Source organism: Taudactylus pleione, unplaced genomic scaffold, assembly GCF_031769625.1.
Source record: "Taudactylus pleione unplaced genomic scaffold, aTauple2 ptg000217l, whole genome shotgun sequence".
In the NCBI taxonomy this organism is placed as follows: domain Eukaryota; kingdom Metazoa; phylum Chordata; class Amphibia; order Anura; family Myobatrachidae; genus Taudactylus; species Taudactylus pleione.
The window spans coordinates 1137986-1151021 of NW_028284619.1; the positions used below are offsets into that span (position 1 = coordinate 1137986).

A 13036-nucleotide genomic window follows, 5' to 3' on the forward strand; every position below is an offset into this window, starting at 1 on the left:
GTGATCCTATACTGTATCTACAAACAATTACAGAGCAACAATTCTCAACAGGGGTTATATACTAACAAATTGTAATGTGCATTACCCCATGGCAAAGTATTGATAAATCCTTTTAGTTGATCACAGTCCAAGAACAGCTGACGCAAATGACTTATTGTTATATGATATTACAGTACCTATTGCTATAAAAGCATTTACATTACAGTATGATCTATGAGTTGTGCTATGATGGACACTGATGGACACTGATTATGTCCATTTTGAGCACATCTCGTGGGATTTGTATACTGTAGATTCTTTCAAGCAGAAAAAAGCGTTCCTGGAAATTGTATTCTTATGTTGGCAAGTGTGCATACCTCTCGTTTGACAAACCCAGCATTAAGTCCATAAGCTTTTATCATACTGAGGGTGTGGACAACACAGTTCAATAAACATTTCAACTAACAGTCAATTTTTAGAGAATCCCTTTAACTATAGATGAATGGGGTTTACAGACTTCCGACAAAATGAATGTGGACATTGTGTAACATTTGGAGCACTTTGGACACACACAGATCCAGAAGTGACGCCAGCTCCAGAGGCCTCCAACTATATCTTCCTTTGAACATATTCACCCCATAAAAATCGTTTTAATATGATTTAGGAGTCCCAGGGCCAGATTATGGATGGGGCAGAAAGAGCTACAGCTTCTGTCCAACACAGTATGCAATTACTTGCTGGTCTCCATGAACTTACCTTTGCTGAATTTTGCCTAATTTGGCCATATGTTCCCGGAGGCATGCTCCTTTCTATGGAAAGGATGTCAGGGTTGCGAAGAGGGATCCCTCCACCCCCTCTGGTTCTGTGTGCTCTCCGGCAGTGCTCATGTGTCATCATCTGATGCACAGTAACACAGTAGTCAGACCAAGCAGTGTACAGTTGTGCCACAAATAATTAGCGACAAAATCAGTAGTGTTAGGGCAGGGCCGGCTCTACCATTAGGCAATTTTGTGGGGGGTGCCACTGAGTCTGCCTACCACAAAATTAAGGATGTCTCTGAAAAGAAACATCTTTGTCGTATTTAATGCAGGCAGCAGCTGTGGAACCTATAAGATGCACTTTCACCTGAGGGGCTGAGAAGTGTGAATTGGTGGTAATTGGATGCACTAGGCTGAAGTTTTGCCTAGGGTGCCAAGAAAACTTGTATACTGGCCCTGTGTAAAGGATCACAGGGACAGCTGTGTTTTGAAGCAGCTGTCTCTGTACTGGTGACTTGCTCCGGTAGTTAAGTACCCGTCACCGCAACTCACAGTGAGACGGATACATAACTAATGAGGTGCTAAAACTTTTTCAGGCGAGCTCTCTGTCTCGCCCACCTCTATTTGCGTCATCTGTCCGGAAACACAATCCTCTACCACTTTCCAGAGCTCACCTTGCACCCCCTCTTCCTCACCTAGCTTCACCATATGGTTGCTCGGAGGCTCGGGACCCACTAACCTTCTGGAAAGGGTATCAGCATTGAGGTGCTGTTTCCCTGGTCGATGCTGTACCTCAAGTTTGAATGGCTGTAAAGCCAAAAATCAGGGGGTCACCTGGGCACTTACCTCTTTGTTTGTGTGCACCCACTGTAAGGGAGCATGATCTGTGACTAGACAGAATTCTCGCCTCAACAGATAATATTTTAGCGAGTCTACTGCCCATTTAATCGCCAAGCACTCCTGTTCCACAGTTCAGTACTTGCGTTCTCTGGACAACAATTTCCGGCTAAGATAGAGTATAGGTTTCTCCTCCCCATCTACCTGTTCTGTACTCCGTTTTATAGCAATTAACCAGTTTATGTATCTATATTAGACTTATGTAATTCTTTTATAGAATTTCTTTTGGTGGGGCACCATTTTCAATGCACTCTCATCCAAAAACCCTAGTTACGCCTCTGTCTAGGACCCATATCAACCAGTCAGATATTATCCTACATTATTCCAGCTTACATTAGACTGATCAAAGCAGATATTTGATGGGTTGCATTGAGCTACAGCATATATGAGCTATTTAAGCATGCTGATAAATCACATAGGTGAAACTAGACCTTACCACGTCGTCTCGATCTTCCCATTCAACTTCTGATAAATCCACACTGCTGTAATTTGGTTTCCTGCGTTTCTTCCCTTCTTCATACTATTGGAAAAGTCAGCAAAATAAATAATATTATCCATTTGACACATAGTGTAAAGTGTACAATAGTAACAATAACAAAATGTATCTAATTGTACTGGACTTGTTAGCTCGCTGAGTGCAAATCATTCTGTAATCGTCTATTAGAGTTCACTAGTTCCCTGTTGTGGCTGTCACTATAATGTGCACAAAAGGATTTCTACTAATGTATAGAAGAAAGCATGTTTATCTCAAGAGAAAACTTATGTAATACAAATTTCCAGAGTAATTACATAGTTACATATAGAATTGTTTTTGTTTTTTAAATAAAGTCTATCAAGTTTAACCTTTACTTAATTCTACTTGTGTTTAGGAAGGAAAATAGAGCTTCCAGTACAACAGTCACAACTTTATTAGCACAGGGGACAGGGGACAACAAAGTTCCATCACCACATGAAGGGGTGATGGATACATTCTCTATATCCATCACTCCTATAATGTCTTCTAAGTAACTATAGCTACAGATAGCATATCCTGTGACAGGACATCACCACTATATAACACTTCTGTCCTCTATACTACCAGACAGTGGTGTTTAATTATGTATCAAGCAGTGAAAAGCGTGGAAAAGCGGACCAGTAGAGAAGTTGCCCATAGCAACCAATCAGCTTCCACCTATTATTTTATAGATTGTACTTTATAAATGCTACTTCAAAGCTGATTGGTTGCTATGGGCAACTTCTCCACTGGTTCACTTCTCCACACTTTTCATGCTTGATACATATAAACCCCAGTGTCGGCTATAGCAGAGACTCTCTCTACCTGCTGGGGATGAGGCTGCTGCCACTGAGCAGCAGCAGTCTCTGCTCTCTCCCTCCTAATGTGCTGCTGTGATAGTGGGCAAGAGAGAAGCTAATTTCCCCCCTCCTGGCTCCGCCCCTTAGCACACCTGCAGACTACCTAATATCCATCCAGTCACAGTATACCAAATAGCATGTATCTTATCAGTACAGCCTCTGAAACCACATTTAAACCAAAACCAGAAACATTTGTAAAACATGGAAATTGAGGCTTGCTTGGATTCTATACTGACACTGGAATCTAATGCATTGTCACCACAGAACATCATGAATTCATCATTTACATTGAGCAAAACTTCAAACAAGCTGTCACTTAAAAGAAGAGTTCTTTAGGTAATAAATGGTAATGCATGCTTTTCCTAGTAAATTCAGATTATTTTTTTCCACTAAGGGTGACTATTATGCACAATGGTATACAGCAGTGATTTTTTTTTTCTCATGGTACTCAACAGCCCACAGCACAAGCACCTTTTATTGGTGTAATCCGTAATTCTTATAAGTAGTACCGGAAAAAGGAAGAAATCAGTGATATCATTTCAGACGTCAATAAAATAAGTGTCTGAAGACTTGTCCAGAGTTTGGTATATACCATAAATCGTTTATCAACTTGTAACTTCACGTGAGTACTGACACCTTTTTCATGGGTAACGGCACTTTTTTTCTGGGTGCCAGCACTTTTTTTCATAGAAGAATAGCACTAGTATACAGTATATATACATTGTCTGCAAATTAGTTTCGGTGTGTGAAATTCTGCCCCCTGCTGACTCTTAGTGGAACAGAGTCTTCCTTAATAAGCTGATCCTCATATATTATTATTATTATTATTATTATTATCTTATATAGTGCCAGCATATTCCGTTGCACCTTATTGGGAACAAAACAGTAATAGAACAGTAATAAACCAAGGCTGGTCAATAGCAGACAAACAAGAGGTAAGATAGCCCTGCTCGCAAGCTTACAATGTATCTGATTTAATTTCACTAACTTTCATTTATTCCATTATGGAACAATTTAAAAATGACGTGAGGATTTAGGAAAAGTGAAAAATAACTGTTGGATATCAGATGTGTTGTACATTAGTGGTCAATAAACCAAATCACAAATATTAGTTTTTCATGTTTTCCAATTAGTTTTCGCCACAAATCCTCAAATGAACAAATAAAACAAGATGTAAAATTAAGTATATGTACTACTTAATGTAATGTATATTATTATTAGGGAATTTGCAGGACAATTTATTTTGGAATATAGTGATGTACAACGCATGCTGATTTTTACGATAGTCATTTTATTTTTATTTTTTATGTGATTATATATATTGGTGTGTAACTGCAGCCACAAAGAATATCATTAGGGAGTTGTACAAAAAAAATGTGGCCCAAGGGGTGCCAAAATCTTAAATTGTCAATGAAGAAAAAAAGGAAGAAAAAAAACAATAAATAACATATTTTGTCTTTTTTCTGGTGATCTACAGCTGCCAGCTGGCCCTGCTGCCAGGGTAAGTTAGCACTTGTGGATCTATAAGTGCCACCTTCCCTGGCACCCATTTCGCTAGCCAGTCCGTGCTGGGACCTGTAGTCCACCAAAGACAATTTAAAAAAAAATATTGGCCACTAATTAATCACGTACTGCCCACCTTGAGGTACAGGGAGAACCCAGGAGGGGGACCTGCATGCTTTCTTACAGGCCTGACTCCCCTGGAGAAACTAGTCCTTGTATAAACTGGCCTGTACGAACCCGCTCCATGGCTCCCCAAACACAGACTGGCAATGGCCAGTGCTGGTTATGTTAAAAGCATGGAGGACCCCACAATGTGTTTTTCCCCTATTTTAACAGTGCTCTAAGCTCCAGTGCTGATTTCAATTAGGGGGAAAACCATATGCATTACTTTTATTTTATAAAATGTTAATTACATTTCAATAATTTTATTCAAATGTTTATTGGAAAATTTGTAGTATTTTATTTTAAAGTCTTCTGTTAAGATATAAAAAAAATATATTTTTATATATTATTATATTTTTCAAAAACTGATTAAATAAAGGATTTAATTGAACAATATAGGTCACACCTCTGTTGTGAAAAATAACTAGCCAAGTAGACTGTAATAATAGACAAAAAAAGGCTTTACACAAGCTATTACAGATAATCAAGTCACTATCTGAATGCGGATATTGCCTGGATGAAGATTAAAATCTAAAATTTAAGAACTATTTTTAAAAGAGAGATCCAGAAGATTGAAGATGCCCCCCCAAAAAAAATCAGGAGCAGGAAGTCAGGATATTTACGTGCCAAAGCTCTGGTACTATGAACTTCTTAGATTTACAAAAGACATAGAAATCACAAGGTCTTCTACCGACAACTACACGGTAGAAGAATATGGAGAGGAAGACGTCCGAGTTATAGGATATAATAGAAGGACCTAATATTTTTGTCAATTTGTGGAAAAAATATTATTTGTTATGGCAAGTACATTTAAGTGTATTTAAATTTCACATTTGTTGAAAACTTCAACAGTTTAATTGCAGTGTACACATTTACACTGGCACTTTCAGCCCTCTGCTGGTTACGGTAAAATCAGGGAAGAAACTGATCTAGGCTCCTCCTTGATTTTTAATGTAACCCATACTAGCCAACTGTCCCTGAAATAGTAGCAATCTCCCTGACTCCCTGAAGAGTCCAGCAAAAAACAGAGATATATGCACTGAAATGGGATCATTAGTATAGTTATAAGGCACAATGAACCCTATGGCTACAGTACATACACGTTCTGAAAAGTATCAGTGTGTTTTCATCACCAAGTAGATCTTTCCAACTGCTTTGGGGCTCAATTAATTTTAAATGTAAATTAATTCATATAAATTAATTTTCTGACAGCCCTTTCAGATGTAGCAGTACATGCCCACTTTAACGAGTACTAATAGGTGTTTGCTTCACAATCTCCCTGAAATGTCTTTTCAAAAGTAGACAAGTATGATGTAACCAGCACAACCAATAGTCATTTTATGTATGGCCACTATGGCCAGCTTTAGAGAAACAATGCAAAAAAACCTATAAAAAAAAACCTTTTCTCCTCCTCTGCTTTGTTAGAAGAGGGTCCAGTAAGAAGTATATCTTGCATAGAAGGACTGTGCCCCTATAGTCATCACTGCCTCCCATGCTGTCCTGAAGCATCAGGAGAAGGGGAGTTAGGAACACAGACCACCGCCCTGCTAAATAATTATTTTATCATACTAGTCCAGCTGATTAGTATACTAGTCCACTACTGGCATAGGGTTGGGCAGAAGCTGGCACAGGGGTTGCCACTTTGGCACTTCCCCCTCTGCCGGGTCATGGACTACGCTGCCCTCCCCTCCCATGGGACATAGACTTCTCACCTTGGCGTCTAGGTAAGTAGTGTATATCCAGGAGGGAGGAGTGGATGGGCTAGTCCATGAACGGGTTGGAGGAGGAGGTACCTAAGCGGCTCCCCCTGTGCCAGCGTCTGTGCACGTCTATATCTACTGACCAGATCTGATCTGTGTGGTGAGGGCATCCCTTTTATAATACCCATTACTGTACAGATAAATGAAATTATAACCCATAAAGTACAGGTCAGCTTTACATTTAACAGTCTGAAATATTATTTGCTACCAATAAGAATCATGAATTCTGTGGGGAATGTACACATCACATGCACCTTAAATTATATTATTATTTATTGAATAATTATTATTCAAATAAATAATCATTAATGGCGTAAAATCATGGACTGAAAAATATTATTTTCATAGCACTCTCCCAGGATTACGTTTTACTATTTGTGTATCATGATCACCATAAACTGCTTAGAATCCAATTTATAAGCTGTGGACACTAATGAGTTTTAATATGTCCTCATAATTCTGACCTGGACAGAACGGATTGTTCGGAAAACCATCTACTTATTAATGTGTCTCGATACATTACAAAAATTGCCAATTCTGGACATTTTCTGTGAGGAATATCTGTATTCTGTAGCTTTATATTTTTAAATTTTGTAGAACTATTTTAGCGCTATTAGGAATCTGAGTGTTTTTTGAAGCTTGAAAACAAATATGTTATACATTTGAGCTGGCCCTTTGCCTTGAAGTCTAGACTGCAATTAGGTAGGGCAATCTATATTTTTTGGCCAGCAAGCATGCATTGGGTCATTACGGTATTAATTTTGGATACTGCAGGATACAGAGGTACTAACACCTTTCTATAAAAACAAGGATGTGGGAATACAAGTTATTTTTAAGATGATTTAAACCACAATGTTTGGCTTGATGAGGCCTACAGTTCAGCCTCTGTTATCTGTTGTGTTTCTGTGAGTGTAGGTGTTTTTGGCTGAAAGACTCAGATAGATCAGAAAAGTTTTCTTTAGCACAATTCACAAACTGGAGAAAAATAGCAAAAAATAGATGACGTTAGTCCAAAATGTAACTGCAACTTATTTTATTGAGAGCTACAACCAAATTATTTATCTAATGTATAAATATTAGATATGTGCGGGTCCGGCTCTCAGAGAACTGCCAACAACCTAATTTAGGGGTCCCGACTCCAGAGTCAAACCGAGTCCGAGATTCGGAATCACTTTGGGGTATCGAGTCAAACAGAGTCCCGGTTCGGATCTTACTGCGGTTCAAAACTCGGAGTTAAAAATCCAACTCGGGTTTTGGTTTGCATGCTAGCAGGTCGAAATCATGTAATATTTTTTTTCTGAAGTACAGATCTAAAACCAAAACCAAAACACGGGGGTCAGCAAACATCTCCCATAAATATACATCCTATACCGACAATCTTATAATTTCTAATATTCATAAATCACATGGGAGCATAAGGCCAGGAAGTAACATTTATTTATTTGCATGACTGACTTGAGATCATGCTCTTGGACTAGTGATACAGTATGTACTGTATATTTGGAAAGTTAGATCTGTTGTTGTATTACAACCCTGTAGGTGTGAATATGCCTTTAAAGGATATATTCGGCCAAATGGTTTCAAAGTCTTTGCTTTCAGCTATTGAGAATGTATTTTATTCTCGACAGTGCTCTTTACCCATTTACTCGCTAAGTACCATCAACCCCACTAACAGACCTCACCAGGGCTATTTTCTGGAAAAATAGGTTCAGGAATTGTGGGTGGGGCTACTGGGGGTGGAGCTAGACAAAAACAATGATATACTGTATGTATATTTGATATATTGTATATACACATATACTGTATATACAGTGGCGTAAATTCATCTCAGACGCCCGGAGGCAAGTTATCATTTAGTGCCCCCCCATCCCCTATATTACAGCCCAAGTGGGGTGTATATATTGTGGGTGATGGAGGAGGTGCCCCCTCAGTGCTGGCGCCCGGCGGCAGGCGCCTCCATTGTCTCCCATACTTCTGCCCCTGTGTATATAGTATTTAGAAAAGCAGGCGCTCAAAAGAGACTTTAAAATAAAACTTATCTTAAGGAAAATAAATTTTTGCCCAGGACACTTTGTCATATTTAATGAGAGGTTCAGGAACTGAGTTCCTGCTTGTTGCTGCAGAAAAGCAGCACTGGACCTCACTAACCTGGAGAGCCAAGGTCCAGAAGATTGGGATGCGTTCGGCTCCTGGAGGTCGGGATGCCGCCGCTTACATTACCGGTGCCAAAATCCCAGCGCCAGCATCCCGACTGCCAGGATGCCAAAGGTAAACAGCGGGATGGGGGGGTTAGCATTAGGCTTAGGGGTTAGGCACTAGGGGGAGGGTTAGTTTTAGGGTGCGGGGAGGGGGAGCTAGGTTTAGGCTCTAGGGGGAGAGGTTAGGGTTAGGCACCAAAGAGGGAGGGTTAGGGTAGGGAGAGGGTTACCATACCGACCAACAAAGTGTAGGTATTCTAACCTGTTGGGATCCAGGCGTCGGGATTCTGACCGCCAGGATCCTGACTGGCAGTATTTCATACCGATCCCCATTAGATTATGTGTGGCAGCCATAGTCAGAGAGTCATAACAACAGGGCTATCAGGACTGCCAGATAATAAATGCCAGAATGAATCATTATATTATTTCCAAAATCTTAACAACAATGATCAATGGTAAAAGAGAAATGTAAAAAATACTTACACGTAAGAAATAAGTTAAAATAATTTTTGGCTGTATACTCTCTTTAAGAATGGTTGTGCATGTACTGTACAAAACTAGAAATACCTGCCTGGTCACAGGGCTAATGAAAAGTATTACCCGCAGCACATCCTATCTATTTACCTATCTAAATCTGAATAGATTTGTTGTGACCAGGAGGTTGGACAGGTGAGTTTAGAAAGAAGGGGGATTAGACTATAAAATCATCAATTAAGATAAAAAATTCCCTATAAAGGACTTAGGTTTATGGTAAGTACTCAATCTCAAAACCTGCATTTGTAAAAATGTGATCTAGTAAATTAGTAGACATGCTGGGCTGAAATTAAATAAGTGGTAGAAAATGGGATTTTGGTATTTACCGGTAAATCCTTTTCTCTGATTCCACAGGGGACACTGGAGGTGCTTACGCTGGGGTATAGAGGCGTGGTTAGCTGGAGCTGGCACTTTAATTAATTTAGAAGTGTGAAGCTCCACCTCCTCTATTCCCCACCAGCCCTCAGTTTAGAAAATGAAGACCGAGAGGAGATGGAGAACAACAGGAGTGAAAGGGAGTAGAACAACACACAACAACAAAAACCATACAATGTATGGAACAAACTAACAGGCAGGTGAAGAGCACTGAGGTGGGCGTCCAGTGGAATCAGAGAAAGGGATTTACCGGTAAGTACCAAAATCCCATTTTCTCTTTCATCCACTAGGGGACACTGGAGGTGTTTACGCTGGGGGCGACCCAAAGTTTTCCCCACGGGTGGGAGAGCTCTGAGGAACCTGCAGAACAAGGCGGCCAAAACTTGATGCTGAAGCCGCAAATGTATCAAATCTCTAAAACTTTACAAACGTGTGAACTGAAGACCAAGTGGTCGCATGGCACAATTGCGAGGTGGAGGCAACTCTACCGGCCGCCCGTGACGCACCCACAGAATGTGTGGAAAGAGCCAAAAAGGACCGAGGAGGCTGACTATCATTGCTGACATAAGCCTGACATATAGTCAGTCTAATCCAACTAGCCAACGTCTGTTTTGGAAGCTGGCCAACCCCTCCGAACAGCATCATAGAGGACAAAAAGATCCTCAGACTTGCGGAGATATGCCATCCAAGATATATAAGTGCAAAGAGCTCGAACAACAACCAGGGTAGAAGGAACACCTGAATCCTCTACGAAAGAAGGCACCACAATAGGTTGGTTTATGTGGAAACCTGACACCACCTTAGAAAGGAAAGCGGCTACCGTCCTGAGTTCCGCCCTACCATCATGAAACTCAAGGTAAGGAGGCTTATAGGACAGAACCCCCAATTCCGAGACTCTGCAAGCCAAAGCCCAAAGTGAGGAGGACCATCTTACAAGACAAATACTTAATATCAACCTACTCCAGAGGTTAAAACATGGAAGACTGAAGAGACCAGAGTACCAAGATCAAATCCCAGGGAGCTATTGGAGGCAAAAAATGAGGCTGCACACGCAAGACCTGCAAGACCTGAAGGAACGGCTGCACCTCAGGAATGAGAGCCAATTTCTGTTGAAAGAAAATGGAAAGAGCAGAAACTTGCACTTTTAGAGTTCCAAGGCGAAGGCCAGAATCTAATCCCATCTAATGAAGAAACAAAAACCGGGATAACCGAAAACTCCTAGACAGAAGGCCCCAACTCTAACACCACAAAATATAAGATCACCAGATGCGATGATAATGCTCAGCCGAAACTGGCTTTCTGGCACAAAGCATGGTGGGAATCACCGAGTCTGGGATGCCTCTGTGTCTTAAAATATTGGTCTCAAGAACCACCCCATCAATGCAGTTGCACTAAGTAGGGGTGTATGAAAGGACCCTGCAGCAGAAGGTCCGGGTGAAGAGGAAAAGGGCCACGGCTCGTCTGCCAAGAGGGACTGAAGGTCCGAAAACCAACTTCACCGAGGCCAATTTGTAGCCACGGGAATGACTGAGGCCAACTTGTGTGTTCTATCCCTTTTAATATACGAAAAAGAAGTGGAATCGGAGGAAACAGGTAACGTGGTCGTAAGTCCACGGCACTGTCAGAGCGTCGACTGCCTCCTGCGGATCCCGAGTCCTTGACACGTATACCGGAAGCTGATGATTTCACCGAGACGCCATAAGATCTGCTTGAGGATGACCCCAGCAGCGTACTAGAGCATGAAACACGTCTGGGTGAAGCTTCCATTCCCCGGGATGGATATCCTGTCGACTCAGGTAATCTTCTTACCAGCTGTCTACTCTCGGGATGAAAACTGCCAACAGGATCACCGACTGACTCTCGGCCCACCTGAGAATCTGAGTTACTTCTTGCAGGGTCATGCACCTACGAGTCCCGCCCTGGCGGTTGATGTAAGCGACAGCAGTCGCTTTGTCTGATTGAACTCTTACCAGAAGAGATCTCAAAAACTGTTGCTTCTATGAGAGCATTGGAAATCGTTCTGAGTTCCAACACCTTTATGGGCCACCGTTGTTCCAGAGGAGACCAACGACCCTGAAATTGATAGTCAAGGACCACTGCTCCTCATCCTCGAAGGCCGACATCCGTTGTTATGATTATCCAATCCCACAGTCCGAATTTTCAGCCCGCTAAGAGATTGTTGGATTTTGTCCACCAGACGAGAGCCTCCCTGGTAGCCGGTTTCAAACGGATCCGTCAATACGAACAGTAGTACCTCGAAGGCAGCTATCATCTTCCCCAAAAGATGCAAAGAAGCATTGGCACCTTCTTCGGTCTAAGGGCCTGATTCAGAGCCACTCGTAAGCAGCAGCTCGTTCGCTCCGAGCGATGTTTGCCAAACTGTGCATGCGTACGGATCGTTATACGCATGCGCGAACCAGTCAGTGCGGCCGAAATTCATGTGCTCGCAAAATAGCGAATGCCTGCTAATTTGAGTGACAGGATGAGGCATATGTGGGTGGTAACAGAGGAAGGTGCTTGAAAACGGGGAGTGGAGATCCGAACGCAGGCATGCTTAAAGGTCAAAACGGGCGTTTTATGGGTGTGCATATTTAAAACAGCAGCGTCATTGACCACGTCACTGTTTTTTTTTTTAGCCAGAACTGCTCGCAAAATTGTGGTAGCAAAAACCAACCACAAGAATAGCGAGCAGCTAATACCCTGTTCGAGGTACTCGATTAATCTAATAAATAGCGGACATGACGTAGGATGCGAGCGGCCAGGGGGCGTAGTTTCCCAAAAAACGAACGCAAGTTTTGTTCGCTCGTTCAGACCTAGAGGCGTGAACAGACCGCAAACAGCGAACGGTTCATTTGAATAGCCACCCCTATTTTCTGGACGAGCGAGCGCAAATAGCGACCGGCTCTGAATGAGGGCCTAAGTATCAAGTGAACTAGCAACCGTATAACCCGGACTTTGTCTTCCAGAAGGAAAATCCTCTGTGATGCCGTATCCAGGATCATCCCCAGAAACAGAAGTCTGTGCTGTGATTAGAGTCTGATACGTCAGTGAGGTGTGGTCCAAGAGAAGGAATTCTGATGGAGCTTTAATAGGTCGCCCAAGTAAGGAATTATGGCCCTCATTCAGAGCCGGTCGCTATTTGCGCTCGCTCGTCCAGAAAATAGTGGTGACTATTCAAATGAACTGTTTGCTGTTTGCGGTCTGTTCACGCCTCTAGGTCTGAACGAGCGAACAAAACTTGCGTTCGTTTTTTGGGAAACTACGCCCCCTGGCCGCTCGCATCCTACGTCATGTCCGCTATTTATTAGTTTAATCGAGTACATCGAACAGGGTATGAGCTGCTCGCTATTCTTGTGGTTGGTTTTTGCTACCACAATTTTGCGAGCAGTTCTGGCTAAAAAAAAAACCAGTGACGTGGTCAATGACGCTGCTGTTTTAAATATGCACACCCATAAAACGCCCGTTTTGACCTTTAAGCACGCCTGCGTTCGGATCTCCACTCCCCGTTTTCAAGCAC

The 13036-nt window shown here is 41.9% G+C and overlaps 1 protein-coding gene across 3 annotated transcripts in view; it reads right to left on the bottom strand.

Moving 5' to 3' along the window:
• Positions 1 to 13036, bottom strand: part of CACNA2D3 (calcium voltage-gated channel auxiliary subunit alpha2delta 3) — a 1120348-nt gene that overhangs the window by 313591 nt on the left and 793721 nt on the right. For all 3 annotated transcript variants that reach the window (XM_088478672.1, XM_088478674.1, XM_088478673.1), the window contains one exon: positions 2071 to 2154. In XM_088478672.1, the coding sequence (XP_088334798.1) occupies positions 2071 to 2154 (84 nt within the window). The remainder of the gene's footprint in view (positions 1 to 2070; positions 2155 to 13036) is intronic.